This window comes from Salvelinus fontinalis, chromosome 33 (assembly GCF_029448725.1).
Source record: "Salvelinus fontinalis isolate EN_2023a chromosome 33, ASM2944872v1, whole genome shotgun sequence".
NCBI classification, from domain to species: Eukaryota; Metazoa; Chordata; class Actinopteri; order Salmoniformes; family Salmonidae; genus Salvelinus; species Salvelinus fontinalis.
This window is the reverse complement of record NC_074697.1, coordinates 8995167-9013336: the sequence shown is the minus strand read 5'-3', so window position 1 is coordinate 9013336 and position 18170 is coordinate 8995167. Positions and strand designations below refer to the sequence as shown.

Genomic DNA, 18170 nt, shown 5'->3' with positions numbered 1-18170 from the left:
GAGTACACACAGCAACTACGCAGGTTAGACCAGCAGGCTGGAGAGTACACACAGCGACTTTGCAGGTTAGACCAGCAGGCTGGAGAGTACACACAGCAACTACGCAGGTTAGACCAGCAGGCTGGAGAGTCACACAGCGACTACGCAGGTTAGACCAGCAGGCTGGAGAGTACACACAGCGACTATGCAGGTTAGACCAGCAGGCTGGAGAGTACACACAGCAACTACGCAGGTTAGACCAGCAGGCTGGAGAGTCACACAGCGACTTTGCAGGTTAGACCAGCAGGCTGGAGAGTACACACAACGACTACGCAGGTTAGAGCAGCAGGCTGGAGAGTACACACAGCGACTATGCAGGTTAGACCAGCAGGCTGGAGAGTACACACAGCAACTACGCAGGTTAGACCAGCAGGCTGGAGAGTACACACAGCGACTATGCAGGTTAGACCAGCAGGCTGGAGAGTACACACAGCAACTACGCAGGTTAGACCAGCAGGCTGGAGAGTACACACAGCGACTACGCAGGTTAGACCAGCAGGCTGGAGAGTACACACAGCATCTACGCAGGTTAGACCAGCAGGCTGGAGAGTACACACAGCAACTACGCAGGTTAGACCAGCAGGCTGGAGAGTACACACAGTGACTACACAGGTTAGAGCAGCAGGCTGGAGAGTACACACAGCAACTACGCAGGTTAGACCAGCAGGCTGGAGAGTACACACAGCAACTACACAGGTTAGACCAGCAGGCTGGAGAGTACACACAGCGACTACGCAAGTTAGACCAGCAGGCTGGAGAGTACACACAGCGACTATGCAGGTTAGACCAGCAGGCTGGAGAGTACACACAGCAAATATGCAGGTTAGAGCAGCAGGCTGGAGAGTACACACAGCGACTACGCAGGTTTGACCAGCAGGCTGGAGAGTACACACAGCGACTACGCAGGTTAGAGCAGCAGGCTGGAGAGTACACACAGCGACTACACAGGTTAGAGCAGCAGGCTGGAGGGTACACACAGCGACTATGCAGGTTAGACCAGCAGGCTGGAGAGTACACACAGCAAATATGCAGGTTAGACCAGCAGGCTGGAGAGTACACACAGCGACTACGTAGGTTAGACCAGCAGGCTGGAGAGTACACACAGCAATTTTGCAAGTTAGACCAGCAGGCTGGAGAGTACACACAGCGACTACGCAGGTTATACCAGCAGGCTGGAGAGTACACACAGCAACTATGCAGGTTAGACCAGCAGGCTGGAGAGTACACACAGCAACTACGCAGGTTAGACCAGCAGGCTGGAGAGTCACACAGCGACTACGCAGGTTATACCAGCAGGCTGGAGAGTACACACAGCGACTACGCAGGTTAGACCAGCAGGCTGGAGAGTACACACAGCAATTATGCAAGTTAGACCAGCAGGCTGGAGAGTACACACAGCAACTACGCAGGTTAGACCAGCAGGCTGGAGAGTCACACAGCGACTACGCAGGTTAGACCAGCAGGCTGGAGAGTACACACAGCAACTACGCAGGTTAGACCAGCAGGCTGGAGAGTACACACAGCGACTTTGCAGGTTAGACCAGCAGGCTGGAGAGTACACACAGCAACTACGCAGGTTAGACCAGCAGGCTGGAGAGTCACACAGCGACTATGCAGGTTAGACCAGCAGGCTGGAGAGTACACACAGCGACTATGCAGGTTAGACCAGCAGGCTGGAGAGTCACACAGCGACTTTGCAGGTTAGACCAGCAGGCTGGAGAGTACACACAACGACTACGCAGGTTAGAGCAGCAGGCTGGAGAGTACACACAGCGACTATGCAGGTTAGACCAGCAGGCTGGAGAGTACACACAGCAACTACGCAGGTTAGACCAGCAGGCTGGAGAGTACACACAGCGACTATGCAGGTTAGACCAGCAGGCTGGAGAGTACACACAGCAACTACGCAGGTTAGACCAGCAGGCTGGAGAGTACACACAGCGACTACGCAGGTTAGACCAGCAGGCTGGAGAGTACACACAGCATCTACGCAGGTTAGACCAGCAGGCTGGAGAGTACACACAGCGACTACGCAGATTAGACCACAGGCTGGAGAGTACACACAGTGACTACACAGGTTAGACCAGCAGGCTGGAGAGTACACACAGCAACTACGCAGGTTAGACCAGCAGGCTGGAGAGTACACACAGATGCCAATTCTGCACACAACATACAAACCGTACTGTAGTTACATACACTCTACCTCTGGGAGTTTGCTTCCTGCCACCAATACAGAGCACTCAACGAACTTCCTCAAAGGCATCACTAAACTGTCTTTTAATGACTTCTCTATTAACCCTATTGTGAAGGGACATTTCTACATCTCTACTGTCAAAGCAGAGTGTTGGTGTGAATCATGTTGTGATGGTTGTAATGTTTGACACGTCCTCCCACGGTGTTGATACTATCCTAGGGTGGCAGGGGTTGCGTGGGTTGGGTTGCTGGTACAACTGATTCTCTGCTGGTCTGGCCGGTCACTCAGGACTGAGCCATGCTGGAGCTGGAGTCAGTCCATCCATCCTCCTACACCGACCCTGACATTTCAGTGTGGGTGCTCGACCTCAGTCAATACAGCCAGCCACCATGGACAGTCTTCCACTGCCAGACTGTTTAATTAGAGTGTAGGAGATAGTCAATACAGCCAGCCACCATGGACAGTCTTCCACTGCCAGACTGTTTAATTAGAGTGTAGGAGATAGTCAATACAGCCAGCCACCATGGACAGTCTTCCACTGCCAGACTGTTTAATTAGAGTGTAGGAGATAGTCAATACAGCCAGCCACCATGGACAGTCTTCCACTGCCAGACTGTTTAATTAGAGTGTAGGAGATAGTCAATACAGCCAGCCACCATGGACAGTCTTCCACTGCCAGACTGTTTAATTAGAGTGTAGGAGATAGTCAATACAGCCATCCTAGATAGTAGTGTAGGAGATAGTCAATACAGCCATCCTAGATAGTAGTGTAGGAGATAGTCAATACAGCCATCCTAGATAGTAGTGTAGGAGATAGTCAATACAGCCATCCTAGATAGTAGTGTAGGAGATAGTCAATACAGCCTTCCACTGCCAGACTATTTAATTAGAGAGTTGGAGATAGACAGAATTTTAGTAATGCATGTAATTTTATTCAACAATGTCTTTTGTACAAGAAAATTGTTATCTCTCTCAATAGTTAGGCTTTTTTCTTCTTGCACATCTCTTTTTTGATATTTATTCAACTTCTTAGTGACTTTTAATCTTGATACAGTCAGTCAAATGGCTGTAACCTGTCCTTCATTTCTGTTTGCTACATTTCGTGTATGTTGTGTTTTCTTTGATTTGTTTCTGTTGTCTCTACATCTCTGTGGACACTGAGCTGCTTTCCTGGCTGCCGCCATGCACACTGGGTCATGGGGTTGGCTCTTCTCCTCTGCCCCCCTTTCGCCTCCCTGGCCCCCAGCCCCAGTGTGCAGAGGCCCCCAAAGCAACGCTTACAGCACCTCTGTAGGCTTTTAACACACGACTTCTCTGTCTTCTTGTTTTACAGTTCAGTCCTTCACCTTCACCCCTGCAGGTACTGTTCATTTGTCCGTAGACCCCCCCCCCCCCCCCCCCCCCACCTCCTGCCACAGGTCCCTCCTCTCCTCTCCTCTCCTGCCTACATTATATATGTTTGACAGATTCCAGGTCATGCCCAAATATAAATCCAAACCCCAGCATGAGTTGGCAAAAACCCATATTTCACACTTTTTCTTCCCGCTGGAAGAGATGGCCTGAAATAGCTTACATTCATCCTTTGAAAACGCTCTGGATTTGTAATAGGGCAGGGCCTGAGCACTGCAAACCGCTGTCCCATCCCTGCTCAGTCATCAGCCTGGTTGTCATACCGTACTGTGCTGATGTGTTTGGCTGTTGTGACCATCGGTATTTCACTGAACCTCCATCCTCTGGCTGTGGTGTTCCTCTCTCTGTCTGGTATTCCTGTTGGGACTCCCCTCTTTGATGGTAGTGGGTATTCCTCCCAAAGACTATGTACTCCCCTTGTTGTTGGTAGTGGGTATTCCTCCAAAGACTATGTACTCCCCTCTTTGATAGTAGTGGATATTCCTCCCAAAGACTATGTACTCCCCTCTTTGATAGTAGTGGATATTCCTCCCAAAGACTATGTACTCCCCTCTTTGATAGTAGTGGATATTCCTCCCAAAGACTATGTACTCCCCTCTCTGATAGTAGTGGATATTCCTCCCAAAGACTATGTACTCCCCTCTTTGATAGCAATGGATATTCCTCCCAAAGACTATGTACTCCCCTCTTTGATAGTAGTGGATATTCCTCCAAAGACTATGTACTCCCCTCTGATAGTTGTGGGTATTCCTCCAAAAGACTATGTACTCCCCTCGTTGTTGGTAGTGGGTATTCCTCCAAAGACCCTTCACTCTCCTCTTTGATAGTAGTGGGTATTCCTCCCTAAGACTCTTCACTCTCCTCTTTGATAGTAGTGGGTATTCCTCCTGAAGACTCTTCACTTTCCTTTTGATAGTAGTGGGTATTCCTCCTGAAGACTCTTCACTCTCATCTTTCATAGTAGTGGGTATTCCTCCTGAAGACTCCACTCTCCTCTTTGATAGTAGTGGGTATTCCTCTTGAAGACTCTTCACTCTCATCTTTGATAGTAGTGGGTATTCCTTGATATTAGTGGGTATTCCTTGATAGTAGTGGGTATTCCTCCTGAAGACTCTTCACTCTCCTCTTTGATAGTAGTGGGTATTCCCCCTGAAGACTCTTCACTCTCCTCTTTGATAGTAGTGGGTATTCCCCCTGAAGACTCTTCACTCTCCTCTTTGATAGTAGTGGGTATTCCTCCTGAAGACTCTTCACTCTCCTCTTTGATAGTAGCCGTTATTCCTCCTGAAGACTCTTCACTCTCCTCTTTGATAGTAGCGGGTATTCCATCTGAAGACTCTTCACTCTCCTCTGTGATAGTAGTGGATATTCCTCCTGAAGACTCTTCACTCTCCTCTTTGATAGTGGTGGGTATTCCCCCTGAAGACTCTTCACTCTCCTCTTTGATAGTAGTGGGTATTACTCCTGAAGACTCCACTCTCCTCTTTGATAGTAGCGGGTATTCCTCCTGAAGACTCTTCACTCTCCTCTTTGATAGTAGCGGGTATTCCTCCTGAAGACTCTTCACTCTCTTCTTTGATAGTAGTGGGTATTCCTCCTGAAGACTCCACTCTCCTCTTTGATAGTAGTGGGTATTACTCCTGAAGACTCCACTCTCCTCTTTGATAGTAGTGGGTATTCCTCCTGAAGACTCTTCACTCTCCTCTTTGATAGTAGTGGGTATTACTCCTGAAGACTCCACTCTCCTCTTTGATAGTAGTGGGTATTACTCCTGAAGACTCCACTCTCCTCTTTGATAGTAGTGGGTATTCCTCCTGAAGACTCTTCACTCTCCTCTTTGATAGTAGTGGGTATTACTCCTGAAGACTCTTCACTCTCCTCTTTGATAGTAGTGGGTATTCCTCCTGAAGACTCTTCACTCTCCTCTTTGATAGTAGTGGGTATTCTTCCCGAAGACTCTTCACTCTCCTCTTTGATAGTAGCGGGTTTTCCTCCTGAAGACTCCACTCTCCTCTTTGATAGTAGTGGGTATTCCTCCTGAAGACTCTTCACTCTCCTCTTTGATAGTAGCGGGTATTCCTCCTGAAGACTCTTCACTCTCCTCTTTGATAGTAGCGGGTATTCCTCCTGAAGACTCTTCACTCTCTTCTTTGATAGTAGTGGGTATTCCTCCTAAAGACTCCACTCTCCTCTTTGATAGTAGCGGGTTTTCCTCCTGAAGACTCTTCACTCTCCTCTTTGATAGTAGCGGGTATTACTCCTGAAGACTCTTCACTCTCCTCTTTGATAGTAGCAGGTATTCCTCCTGAAGACTCTTCACTCTCCTATTGATGTTCCTGTGAGGTATGCATTGGTCTTGAAGGGGTCCTTCTCTTTCTACAGGTGTTGGTGTTGATTGGGGATTTTGTATGTGATTATTTTGCCCTTCTAAAATATCCTCAATGGCTACTCTGGTAGTCTTCTTTATCCCTCTTCATAGCGTTAAGTGGCTCTGCTACTCTATACACCATGGACTAATTGGTTAATTGCAGTTAAATTGATAAGTGTAGCAATGTTAGCCTCCTGTACTGTAAAAGATTTAGAGTACATGCTCTCCCAAAGTGGACCTGACTGGCACCAATGTTGAGCAAGCAATCAGCCTCTGTCTCTCGATGGAAGAAACTGTAAATACAGGAGAGAAAAGCCTCGGTCTGCTCAGTGTACTCTCCTGGAGAGATAGATGAGTTGAGGAGAACAGAGTCCATTACATATGAAATGAATCCCTCAGACTGGGGTTCTTCTCTACTGGTCCAGTACCAGCAGTGTGACGGAGATAAGGCCAGTGCAGGGAGGCTGGCTGGGGGTCCTGGCTGTAGCTTAGCCACTCCAGGCAACACATTCTCTCAGTGATACACCCCCTGCCGCTCTGCCCGATCTCCCTGTAGACAATCACCCACTCCCTATTCTCACCTGGTGCTCTGGCCGCTGGAAGATAAGTGTTCCACTCAAACGTACTAGTGAAAGTGAATAGTGTATGTGTTAGATTTTAAGCACACTGCACTGAGGTTAGAGGATCAGGGTGGTGTCCACCGGGAGAGGACAATGAGTCAAGGACTGAAGGGGACAAAGAGGACTGGTTTAGATATGAATATTTTGGTGGTTGTATTTTAATGTCACTGAGTGTATGAGTGAGGTAGTGTGTCATTGAGGATGTTAGCTAGGAGCTAGGAGATGAGGTGATGCCCACACACAGTATTCTACTGTCTGTCCCTGACTCCTACAGTAAAGCTGTCATACAGGAGAGGTAAATCACGGGTTTTCGAGGGACACGACCAGCAGGGAAGAAGATTTGACGGGATTTTATACATTGATTATGTACCCACCCCTTAATGCTTATTAAAGAGGATTCATCCCGATTCATATTGGAGAAAGTCCTTATCTGGAGGAAGGAGCAGGGCACAGCCACGTCAGGCTGGCTAACATTAAAGTCCTCCACAGCGGAGAATAAATGTGTCTGAGCAAAGATAGGGACTTCAGAGGCCTCCCCACCACAGAGCACAGTATCAGCCTCCCTATTCCCTTCTCCCTTTTCTTCTTCCTCCTAGGAAATAGAGCGAGAGAGAGAGAGATACTGTAGGAAAGATAGGAGAGGGAGAGAGAGAGAGATAATGTAGGAGAGATAGGAGAGAGCGATACTTTAGGAGAGAGAGATAGATATTGTAGGAGAGATAGGAGAGAGAGAGATACTATGGGAGAGAGAGAGATACTATAGGAGAGAGAGAGATACTGTAGGAGAGATAGGAGAGAGATATACTGTAGGAGAGATAGAAGAGAGAGAAATACTGTAGGAGAGTGAGAGAGGAGAGATAGGGAGAGAGAGATGTGTTTCTTGCTAGTGGAATAAAGAGAAGTCGCTATAGAGTAATGGTGAATAAGGAATGTCAACCATTTTCTTTTGGAGATCCACTGTCAAAGTATGTAAATAAGCTAGTGTGGTATGATTGAAGCAAAATAACAGTAAGGTTTTGAGGGAGTTTTCTTGTTTTAGTTCATTACTGTGTTGGGGTTGGTTTCTCACTTATATACTGCAACATGCTAGTGTACAGTTCCAGAATGATTGTGGTAAAGATTATCACTAATAAGAAAACCCCATCTCTTCTCCTTCTTTCTTCCTGTATTCTCTGAAGACTTTATTTGGCTCGTGCCTTGGCTTGTTGGAAAATAAACCTGAGGAGAGGAGTGAAGGACTGTTCAGCCCTCCTCCCTTTAATCTCCATCTAGGAAACAACATTTGGGTCTTTGTCAGCAGCTAGTAAAACTGTTGCAGCTCAGCGTAAGAGAACGTTTCATCTCTGCTCAACACAGATGATGACAATAAGACATCAGAAGACTGAGGCTGCAAAACGTCAATGGATCACAGGAACGTATTAAATCAGCCACATTACTATCAGCTCCTTCTCCACTCAAGTAGGTTTCTCTTTTTTCCTTCTCCCCCTCTGTCATCCGCACGGGGTGATTTCCTCTGTCATCCGCACGGGGTGATTTCCTCTGTCATCCGCAAGCGGTGATTTCCTCTGTCATCCGCACGGGGTGATTTCCTCTGTCATCCGCAAGGGGTGATTTCCTCTGTCATCCGCAAGGGGTGATTTCCTCTGTCATCCGCAAGGGGTGATTTCCTCTGTCATCCGCAAGGGGTGATTTCCTCTGTCATCCGCACGGGGTGATTTCCTCTGTCATCCGCAAGGGGTGATTTCCTCTGTCATCCGCACGGGGTGATTTCCTCTGTCATCCGCAAGGGGTGATTTCCTCTGTCATCCGCACGGGGTGATTTCCTCTGTCATCCGCAAGGGGTGATTTCCTCTGTCATCCGCAAGGGGTGATTTCCTCTGTCATCCGCACGGGGTGATTTCCTCTGTCATCCGCAAGGGGTGATTTCCTCTGTCATCCGCAAGCGGTGATTTCCTCTGTCATCCGCACGGGGTGATTTCCTCTGTCATCCGCACGGGGTGATTTCCTCTGTCATCCGCACAGGGTGATTTACAAAACTCTATGGTTCTTTCTCTCTTTTTTTCAATTTCCTGTGATCCCTTGACGTTTTGCAGCCTCAGTCTTCTGATGTCTTATTGTCATCATCTGTGTTGAGCAGAGATGAAACGTTCTCTTACGCTGAGCTGCAACAGTTTTACTAGCTGCTGACAAAGACCCTTATTTATTATCTGTAGATGGCTTCTGAGAGTCATGCTAGTCAGTGTACCCTGCTGCTAGAGAGATCTGTAACTCACTCCCTTCCAGCCCCCACACATCTAATTCTACCTGATTAATGAGCCCTCTCCCTTTTCTAATCATTTTTATTTGGGCCGAGATTTAATCACAAATCAGATAATAATTCAAACCAAAAAATGAGAGATGAAATGAGTTTCTGCTCTCATCAAGCATCTTGTCTTTGAGAAAAACACATTACGTGTCACTTTATGCAAAGCAATGCAATCTGCTACCTTATTCACAGCATCCTTGTTATAATTTCGATGATAAGAATGGACACTGTGGTGCCTCTGCGTCCCTTAGGGAAGCCATCAATATCCAGCCAGCTACAGAAGACACTGGAAGGACACATGAGCATTGGGTGCCGTGGTGCGATCGTTCACAAGGATAATTCCTGATAATGGTTGGGGGCTAAAACCATCAGAACCCTCTCTGATCAACCGGTATTAGCGTTGGCAATGCAGCCTTGATGTGGTCATCAATGTCATTGAAATTATATGAAAAGTCAAACATATTGCTTTGTCTTTTCTCTCCTTTTATGTCTTGGCGCTCCCTCTCTCCTCTTCTCCACTCTGACCCCAGTGACGTTCCAGCGTGTTGACGGGGGTCTGATGAGCAATGGAAGGTGAGTGTTCTTCCCGTCAGTGTTCCACCAGGGACAGAGAGCCCTTCTCTCCACACATAGAGCCAAACAACTCCACACCTATAATCAGTCTGCCAATCAAAACCCACAACATACACATCACCTCTATCCTGAAGGGCTTTCAACACACCTATAATCAGTCTGCCAATCAAAACCCACAACATGCACATCACCTCTATCCTGAAGGGCTTTCAACACACCTATCATCAGTCTGCCAATCAAAACCCACAACATACACATCACCTCTATTCTGAAGGGCTTTCAAACCACCTCCATCAGACTGTGAAAACCCAGCAACCTAGTCAAACATTATGCTATAACATTAGACTATACCATTATACTATAACATTAGGCTCTAACATTATGCTTTATGAGACTATAACATAATGCTATAACATGAGACTATAACATTATGCTATAACATGAGACTATAACATAATGCTATGACATTAGACTATAACATAATACTATGACATTAGACTATAACATTATGCTATAACATGAGACTATAACATGAAACTATAACATTATGCTATAACATGAGACTATAACATAATACTATAACATTAGACTATAACATAATTGTGATGTGCTGCTCAGAATGAATTACTTAAATGTGAGTCCTGTGTGTGTTATATAATACTACTTACTCTATTTTATTAAGCACTTAATTTAAAATGTTTTTTTTTTTTTCGATGGCCGTGAGGTGTTTTTGGATTTTGAGTTCCTCCTGTGTGCATTTTTGTTTTTAGACTTTTTGTTCATCTGCAACACATTTTATTTGTCAAAGAACTCACAACATTCATGGCCAATATTGGTGAGAGATGCTTTTTAAGTTATTTTAATGACCACGCTAAGTTTTAAAGTCTGTTAAAAGAGAGGGTTTTCATTTCCTTATGCTATAAATTATGCTATAACATTATACTATAATATTATACTATAACATTATACTATAACATTAGACTATAACATTATACTATAACATTATACTATACCATTATGCTATAACATTATACTATAACATTATGCTATAACATTAACCTATAACATTATACTATAACATTATGCTATAACATTAACCTCTAGCATTATACTTTAACATTATACTATACCATTATGCTATAACATTATACTATAACATTATGCTATAACATTAACCTATAACATTATACTATACCATTATGCTATAACATTAGACTATAACATTATACTATAACATTAGACTATAACATTATGCTATAACGTTATGCTATAACATTATACTATAACATTAGGCTCTAACAATATGCTATAACATTAGACCATAACATTAGACTATAAAGTTATACTATAACATTAGCCTCTAACATTAACCTATAACATTATACTATACCATTATGCTATGACATTATACTATAACATTAGACTATTCCATTATGCTATAACATTCGACTATAACATTAAGTGATAACATTAACCTAAAACATTATAATATAACATTATCCTATAACATTATGCTATACCATTAACCTATACCATTATAATATAAGATTGTACTGTAACATTAATCTATAACATAATGATCTATCTTTAGACTATAACATATCACATTTGACTATAACATTAGACTAACATTATGCTGTAACATTGTACAATAACATTAGACTATAACATTATACTATAACATTAAACAAACATTATACTATAACATTATGCTATAACATTAGACTAGAACATAATGCTATAACATAATGCTATATTATTATGCTATAACATGAGACTATAACATTATGCTATAACATTAGACTATAACATGAGACTATAACATGAGACTAGAACATAATGCTATAACATTAGACTGCAACATTAGGCTATGACATTATACCATAACATTATGCTATAACATTAAACGATAACATTAACCTATAACATTATGCTCTAACATTATGCTATAACATGAGAATATGACACTGTTCTATACAATTAGCATATAACGTAATAATATAACATTATACTATAAAATTATACTAGAACATTATACTATAACATTAGACTATAACATTAGACTTTAACATTATACTATACTATTATTATACTATAACATTATGCTATAACATTATACTATAATATTATACTATAATATTATACTATAATATTATACTATAACATTATACTATAACATTAGACTATAACATTATACTATAACATTATACTATAACATTAGACTATAACATAAGACTATAACATTAGACTATAACATTAGACTTTAACATTAGACTATACCATTATACTATAACATTATACTATAACATTATGGTATAACATTATGCTATAACATTATACTATACCATTAACCTATAAGGTTATGCTATACCATTATGCTATACCATTAACCTATAAGGTTATGCTATACCATTATACTATACCATTAACCTATAAGGTTATGCTATACCATTATGCTATACCATTAACCTATAAGGTTATGCTATACCATTATACTATACCATTAACCTATAAGGTTATGCTATACCATTATGCTATAACATTATGGTATAACATTATGCTATACCATATACTATACCATTAACCTATAAGGTTATGCTATACCATTATGCTATACCATTAACCTATAAGGTTATGCTATACCATTATACTATACCATTAACCTATAAGGTTATGCTATACCATTATACTATACCATTAACCTATAAGGTTATGCTATACCATTATGCTATACCATTAACCTATAAGGTTATGCTATAACATTATGCTATAACATTAGACTAGAACATAATGCTATACCATTAACCTATAAGGTTATGCTATACCATTATACTATACCATTAACCTATAAGGTTATGCTATACCATTATGCTATACCATTAACCTATAAGGTTATGCTATACCATTATACTATACCATTAACCTATAAGGTTATGCTATACCATTATGCTATACCATTAACCTATAAGGTTATGCTATAACATTATGCTATAACATTAGACTAGAACATAATGCTATACCATTAACCTATAAGGTTATGCTATACCATTATACTATACCATTAACCTATAAGGTTATGCTATACCATTATGCTATACCATTAACCTATAAGGTTATGCTATACCATTATGCTATACCATTAACCTATAAGGTTATGCTATACCATTATGCTATAGCATTAACCTATAAGGTTATGCTATACCATTATGCTATAGCATTAACCTATAAGGTTATGCTATACCATTATGCTATACCATTAACCTATAAGGTTATGCTATACCATTATGCTATACCATTAACCTATAAGGTTATGCTATACCATTATGCTATAGCATTAACCTATAAGGTTATGCTATACCATTATGCTATAGCATTAACCTATAAGGTTATGCTATACCATTATGCTATACCATTAACCTATAAGGTTATGCTATACCATTATGCTATAGCATTAACCTATAAGGTTATGCTATACCATTATGCTATAGCATTAACCTATAAGGTTATGGTATACCATTATGCTATACCATTAAACTATAAGGTTATGCTATACCATTATGCTATAACATTATGCTATACCATTAACCTATAAGGTTATGCTATACCATTATGCTATAGCATTAACCTATAAGGTTATGCTATACCATTATGCTATACCATTAACCTATAAGGTTATGCTATACCATTATGCTATAACATTATGCTATACCATTAACCTATAAGGTTATGCTATACCATTATGCTATAGCATTAACCTATAAGGTTATGCTATACCATTATGCTATAGCATTAACCTATAAGGTTATGCTATACCATTATGCTATACCATTAACCTATAAGGTTATGCTATACCATTATGCTATAGCATTAACCTATAAGGTTATGCTATACCATTATGCTATAGCATTAACCTATAAGGTTATGCTATAACATTATACTATACCATTAACCTATAAGGTTATGCTATACCATTATGCTATAGCATTAACCTATAAGGTTATGCTATACCATTATGCTATACCATTAACCTATAAGGTTATGCTATACCATTATGCTATAGCATTAACCTATAAGGTTATGCTATACCATTATGCTATAACATTATACTATACCATTAACCTATAAGGTTATGCTATACCATTATGCTATAACATTATGCTATAACATTAGACTAGAACATTATGCTATAGCATTAACCTATAAGGTTATGCTATACCATTATGCTATAGCATTAACCTATAAGGTTATGCTATACCATTATGCTATACCATTAACCTATAAGGTTATGCTATACCATTATGCTATACCATTAACCTATAAGGTTATGCTATACCATTATACTATACCATTAACCTATAAGGTTATGCTATACCATTATACTATACCATTAACCTATAAGGTTATGCTATACCATTATACTATACCATTAACCTATAAGGTTATGCTATACCATTATGCTATACCATTAACCTATAAGGTTATGCTATACCATTATGCTATACCATTAACCTATAAGGTTATGCTATACCATTATGCTATAGCATTAACCTATAAGGTTATGCTATACCATTATGCTATACCATTAACCTATAAGGTTATGCTATACCATTATGCTATACCATTAACCTATAAGGTTATGCTATACCATTATGCTATACCATTAACCTATAAGGTTATGCTATACCATTATGCTATACCATTAACCTATAAGGTTATGCTATACCATTATGCTATAGCATTAACCTATAAGGTTATGCTATACCATTATGCTATAACATTATACTATACCATTAACCTATAAGGTTATGCTATACCATTATGCTATAACATTATGCTATAACATTAGACTAGAACATTATGCTATAGCATTAACCTATAAGGTTATGCTATACCATTATGCTATAGCATTAACCTATAAGGTTATGCTATACCATTATGCTATACCATTAACCTATAAGGTTATGCTATACCATTATGCTATACCATTAACCTATAAGGTTATGCTATACCATTATACTATACCATTAACCTATAAGGTTATGCTATACCATTATACTATACCATTAACCTATAAGGTTATGCTATACCATTATACTATACCATTAACCTATAAGGTTATGCTATACCATTATGCTATACCATTAACCTATAAGGTTATGCTATACCATTATGCTATACCATTAACCTATAAGGTTATGCTATACCATTATGCTATAGCATTAACCTATAAGGTTATGCTATACCATTATGCTATACCATTAACCTATAAGGTTATGCTATACCATTATGCTATACCATTAACCTATAAGGTTATGCTATACCATTATGCTATACCATTAACCTATAAGGTTATGCTATACCATTATGCTATACCATTAACCTATAAGGTTATGCTATACCATTATGCTATAGCATTAACCTATAAGGTTATGCTATACCATTATGCTATACCATTAACCTATAACATTATGCTATAACATTATACTATACCATTAACCTATAAGGTTATGCTATACCATTATGCTATACCATTAACCTATAAGGTTATGCTATACCATTATGCTATAGCATTAACCTATAAGGTTATGCTATAACATTATACTATACCATTAACCTATAAGGTTATGCTATACCATTATGCTATAGCATTAGACAATAACAGTGTTATTATCAACAACATGCATCTAAAGCTGTGCTCACCTCTGTCCTGGACTTTACACATCTTCACTATAGTACCCATGGCTCATCTTCCTAAAGTATGTATTATGCCTGCGCTGCACTGAGCAAGCCTGCTCTAACGCTGATAGGTGACTGATGGATCTATAGATAACCAATACCTGCGTGTTTACGTCGCACACAGACCTGTGTGCAAACATACATTCCTAACACATCTCCGTTCACGCATCAATAGACAGACTCATAAATCTCCTCAACAGAATTAGTAGAAACAATTTAAGCAGAGAGAGCTTTTATTTTGTCATTTATCTTCCCCTGCCGGCTACAGATAACCCAGAATCCCCCTGGAGTGATACATTTGCCTGTCACTTTGCCAAGGCGACTGAGATCCGAGCACATGTAATAATGTCAAAATAATTACCCAGGGGAGAGGTGTGGAGGTACCCCTGCTGCACCCCACACAGCCTGCTCGCTCTCTCTCTCTCTCTCTGTGTGTGTGTGTGTGTGTGTGTGTGTGTGTGTGTGTGTGTGTGTGTGTGTGTGTGTGTGTGTGTGTGTGTGTGTGTGTGTGTGTGTGTGTGTGTGTGTGAGAGAGAGTGGTTGCAGAGAGTGGGGCCTATCTCAATAACGCCAGTTACTGAGCCTTTGTGTGATTCAGGAGGCTCCCCAGAGGAGTCCGGACTTCTGTCTCTCTACTGCTCTGGTAGATAGGTAAATCCACACAGAGCTCACACACTCGTCTGAGATTCTAAACTTATTCAGAGTCTGTGTGTCTGTGAGAGTTTGTTTTTCCGGGATTTAGTCTACTGTGTGTATATGTATATGAGTTTGTTTTTCTGTGTGTGTGTGTGTGTGTGTGTGTATGTACGCGAGCAGTGTGTGTATAGTGTGTCGATGTGCATGCTCGCCCATATTTCTGCCAGAGCCGCCAGGAAGCACTCAAAGAATTAACAACGCCACTTGCCATGTCTTCTCTCATCTATTTTCTGCTGTCGTGTTTTTCCTTCAGTTTTCCACATAAGTGGTTCTGATTCTCAGCCCGGATGATTGAATCGGAGGGGTCTGTATCTGTGGCACTCTATATTTGTCATAGCTTAAGTCAGTGTGGGAGACATTTCTACACAGCACCAGAGTGGTAGGATACAGTAAGTCTAGAGCTAAGTGTGTTTCTCTAGCAAGCACAAAGCCCTGGTCCTGGTCCGTCAGTCACTGTGGTGACATCAAAGCCCTGGTCCTGGTCCGTCAGTCACTGTGGTGACATCAAAGCCCTGGTCCTGGTCCGTTAGTCACTGTGGTGACATCAAAGCCCTGGTCCTGGTCCGTTAGTCACTGTGGTGACATCAAAGCCCTGGTCCTGGTCCGTTAGTCACTGTGGTGACATCAAAGCCCAGATGTTGCAGCTTCCCCATCTGCCCCTGCAGAGTGAGAGTGACCCGCCCAGTATCACAGGGAAATGTGTTCATTTGTTACCTGGGATGTTTATTGCATTAATTAGACAATAGCAAATGGAGTCGCGTCTGTTCCCAGCTCCTCATTGGCTGCTGCCAAATTGCCCTGACTGAACAAATCACTTAATCGATCACAGAATAAATGATTCATGGAAGATGAATAGGCTGCAGATTGCTACACTTGGATGGCTTGACTTTGGCTGCTCATGTGAAATTCATAAAAGGCTCATTCCTTCTACCCTGCCAATAGCGAGATGGTAATTAGGAGCTAGTAATAACTATCTCAGCGCTGATCAATATTTTAGCCAGAGCAGATTCTATAGAGAGTGGGTTGAGCACAGCACAGCAGCCAACGGGTTGGGCCAACACTGTTGCTATGGAGATTCCTTGATATGACAGGACTCAGAAGCTATGTGACAGAAGCCTCTATGAATGGAAAATATCCAATGGAAATTCATGTTTCAACATGCCTTAAGTGTAATTGGATGTGCAGGCTTTTAGTGGGGGTTGAATTGACCAGTAGGCGTGCAGACCATGAACACATCTATCTATGTGGTTGAATTGGGATTAATATCTCTGGTCTGGCTTGTTTATGGCTCGTTGTGCATCAGGCATCCTGGGCGGTTGCTCAGGTTTGCTACCTTTCATAACAAACAGCCATAAAGTCAGGAAAATAGTACAAATTCAAAATCATATATTGGCCAAGGCTGCAATACATCCCCGAACTCAACTTGGATTGAAAGTAACTTGTCGAGGTTCCAGAAGACGTATGACCTTTTCCCCCCAGAGTCCCAACACACATATAACAAATACTCCCAATAGAAATCATTCTCATTCTAATTATCCTCTCCCGGAGCAGCTTCCTGTGATGAATACAAGGACGAGGCAGCCATTTCCAGTGCCAACACCTTGTCTTCCAAATGGTCTCTCTGCGCTGTGCTGCATGGTGGAGGGTTATTAGGGGTGTGTAGGGCTGTAGGTCTGGTACTGAGACAGTGGTATAGTATGATTCTATGTACAAGGTCTTTCGTGGGGCACTGTAGCTGCAGTCGATAGCAGAGAACACGGCCCTCCCTCTCCATTTCTCTCTTTCTTTGTCAACTGCCAGGAAACTGTAGGCTGACAGATGTTGAGAGCGAGGGAGGAAAGGAGGAGGGATGAAAGCAGGAGCTATATGTGGAAAAAAATAAAGGAAAATGGGGTTTATAAAGAGATGGGTTGGGAGGGAGAGGAAGAAAGGAGGGAGTGGGGGAATGTTGCTGTGAGAAACAGAAGGGGAGGTGGTAGGGGATGAGATGTATTACCCTATAAAAAGTGCATGTCTCTGATGCACAGCCATCAATTTGAATGACTCCTTCCCCCCGAGGGCCTGTTTTGGCATTCAGGAACCACGGCGAGGGCTCTTAGCTTGTCAGGCCTCCCGCCTCCCTCCTGTCTCTGCAGCGCTGCAGTTCATTTGGAGTCCCCCTCCATGGAACAGCTCTTCTCATTAGAACCTGTGGCTCTGTGGCTGAGGGAGAGACTGACTGCCGAGCGC

At 41.6% G+C, this 18170-nt stretch overlaps 1 protein-coding gene across 12 annotated transcripts in view; it reads left to right on the top strand.

Moving 5' to 3' along the window:
- robo2 (roundabout, axon guidance receptor, homolog 2 (Drosophila)) overlaps positions 1-18170 on the top strand; it is a 768110-nt gene that overhangs the window by 699578 nt on the left and 50362 nt on the right. For 8 of the 12 annotated variants that reach the window (XM_055896664.1, XM_055896669.1, XM_055896667.1 and 5 more), the window contains 2 exons: positions 3567-3593; positions 9467-9509. In XM_055896664.1, coding sequence (XP_055752639.1) covers positions 3567-3593; positions 9467-9509 — 70 coding nt within the window. The remainder of the gene's footprint in view (positions 1-3566; positions 3594-9466; positions 9510-18170) is intronic. The other 4 variants (XM_055896674.1, XM_055896672.1, XM_055896665.1 and 1 more) reach the window with 1 other exon arrangement.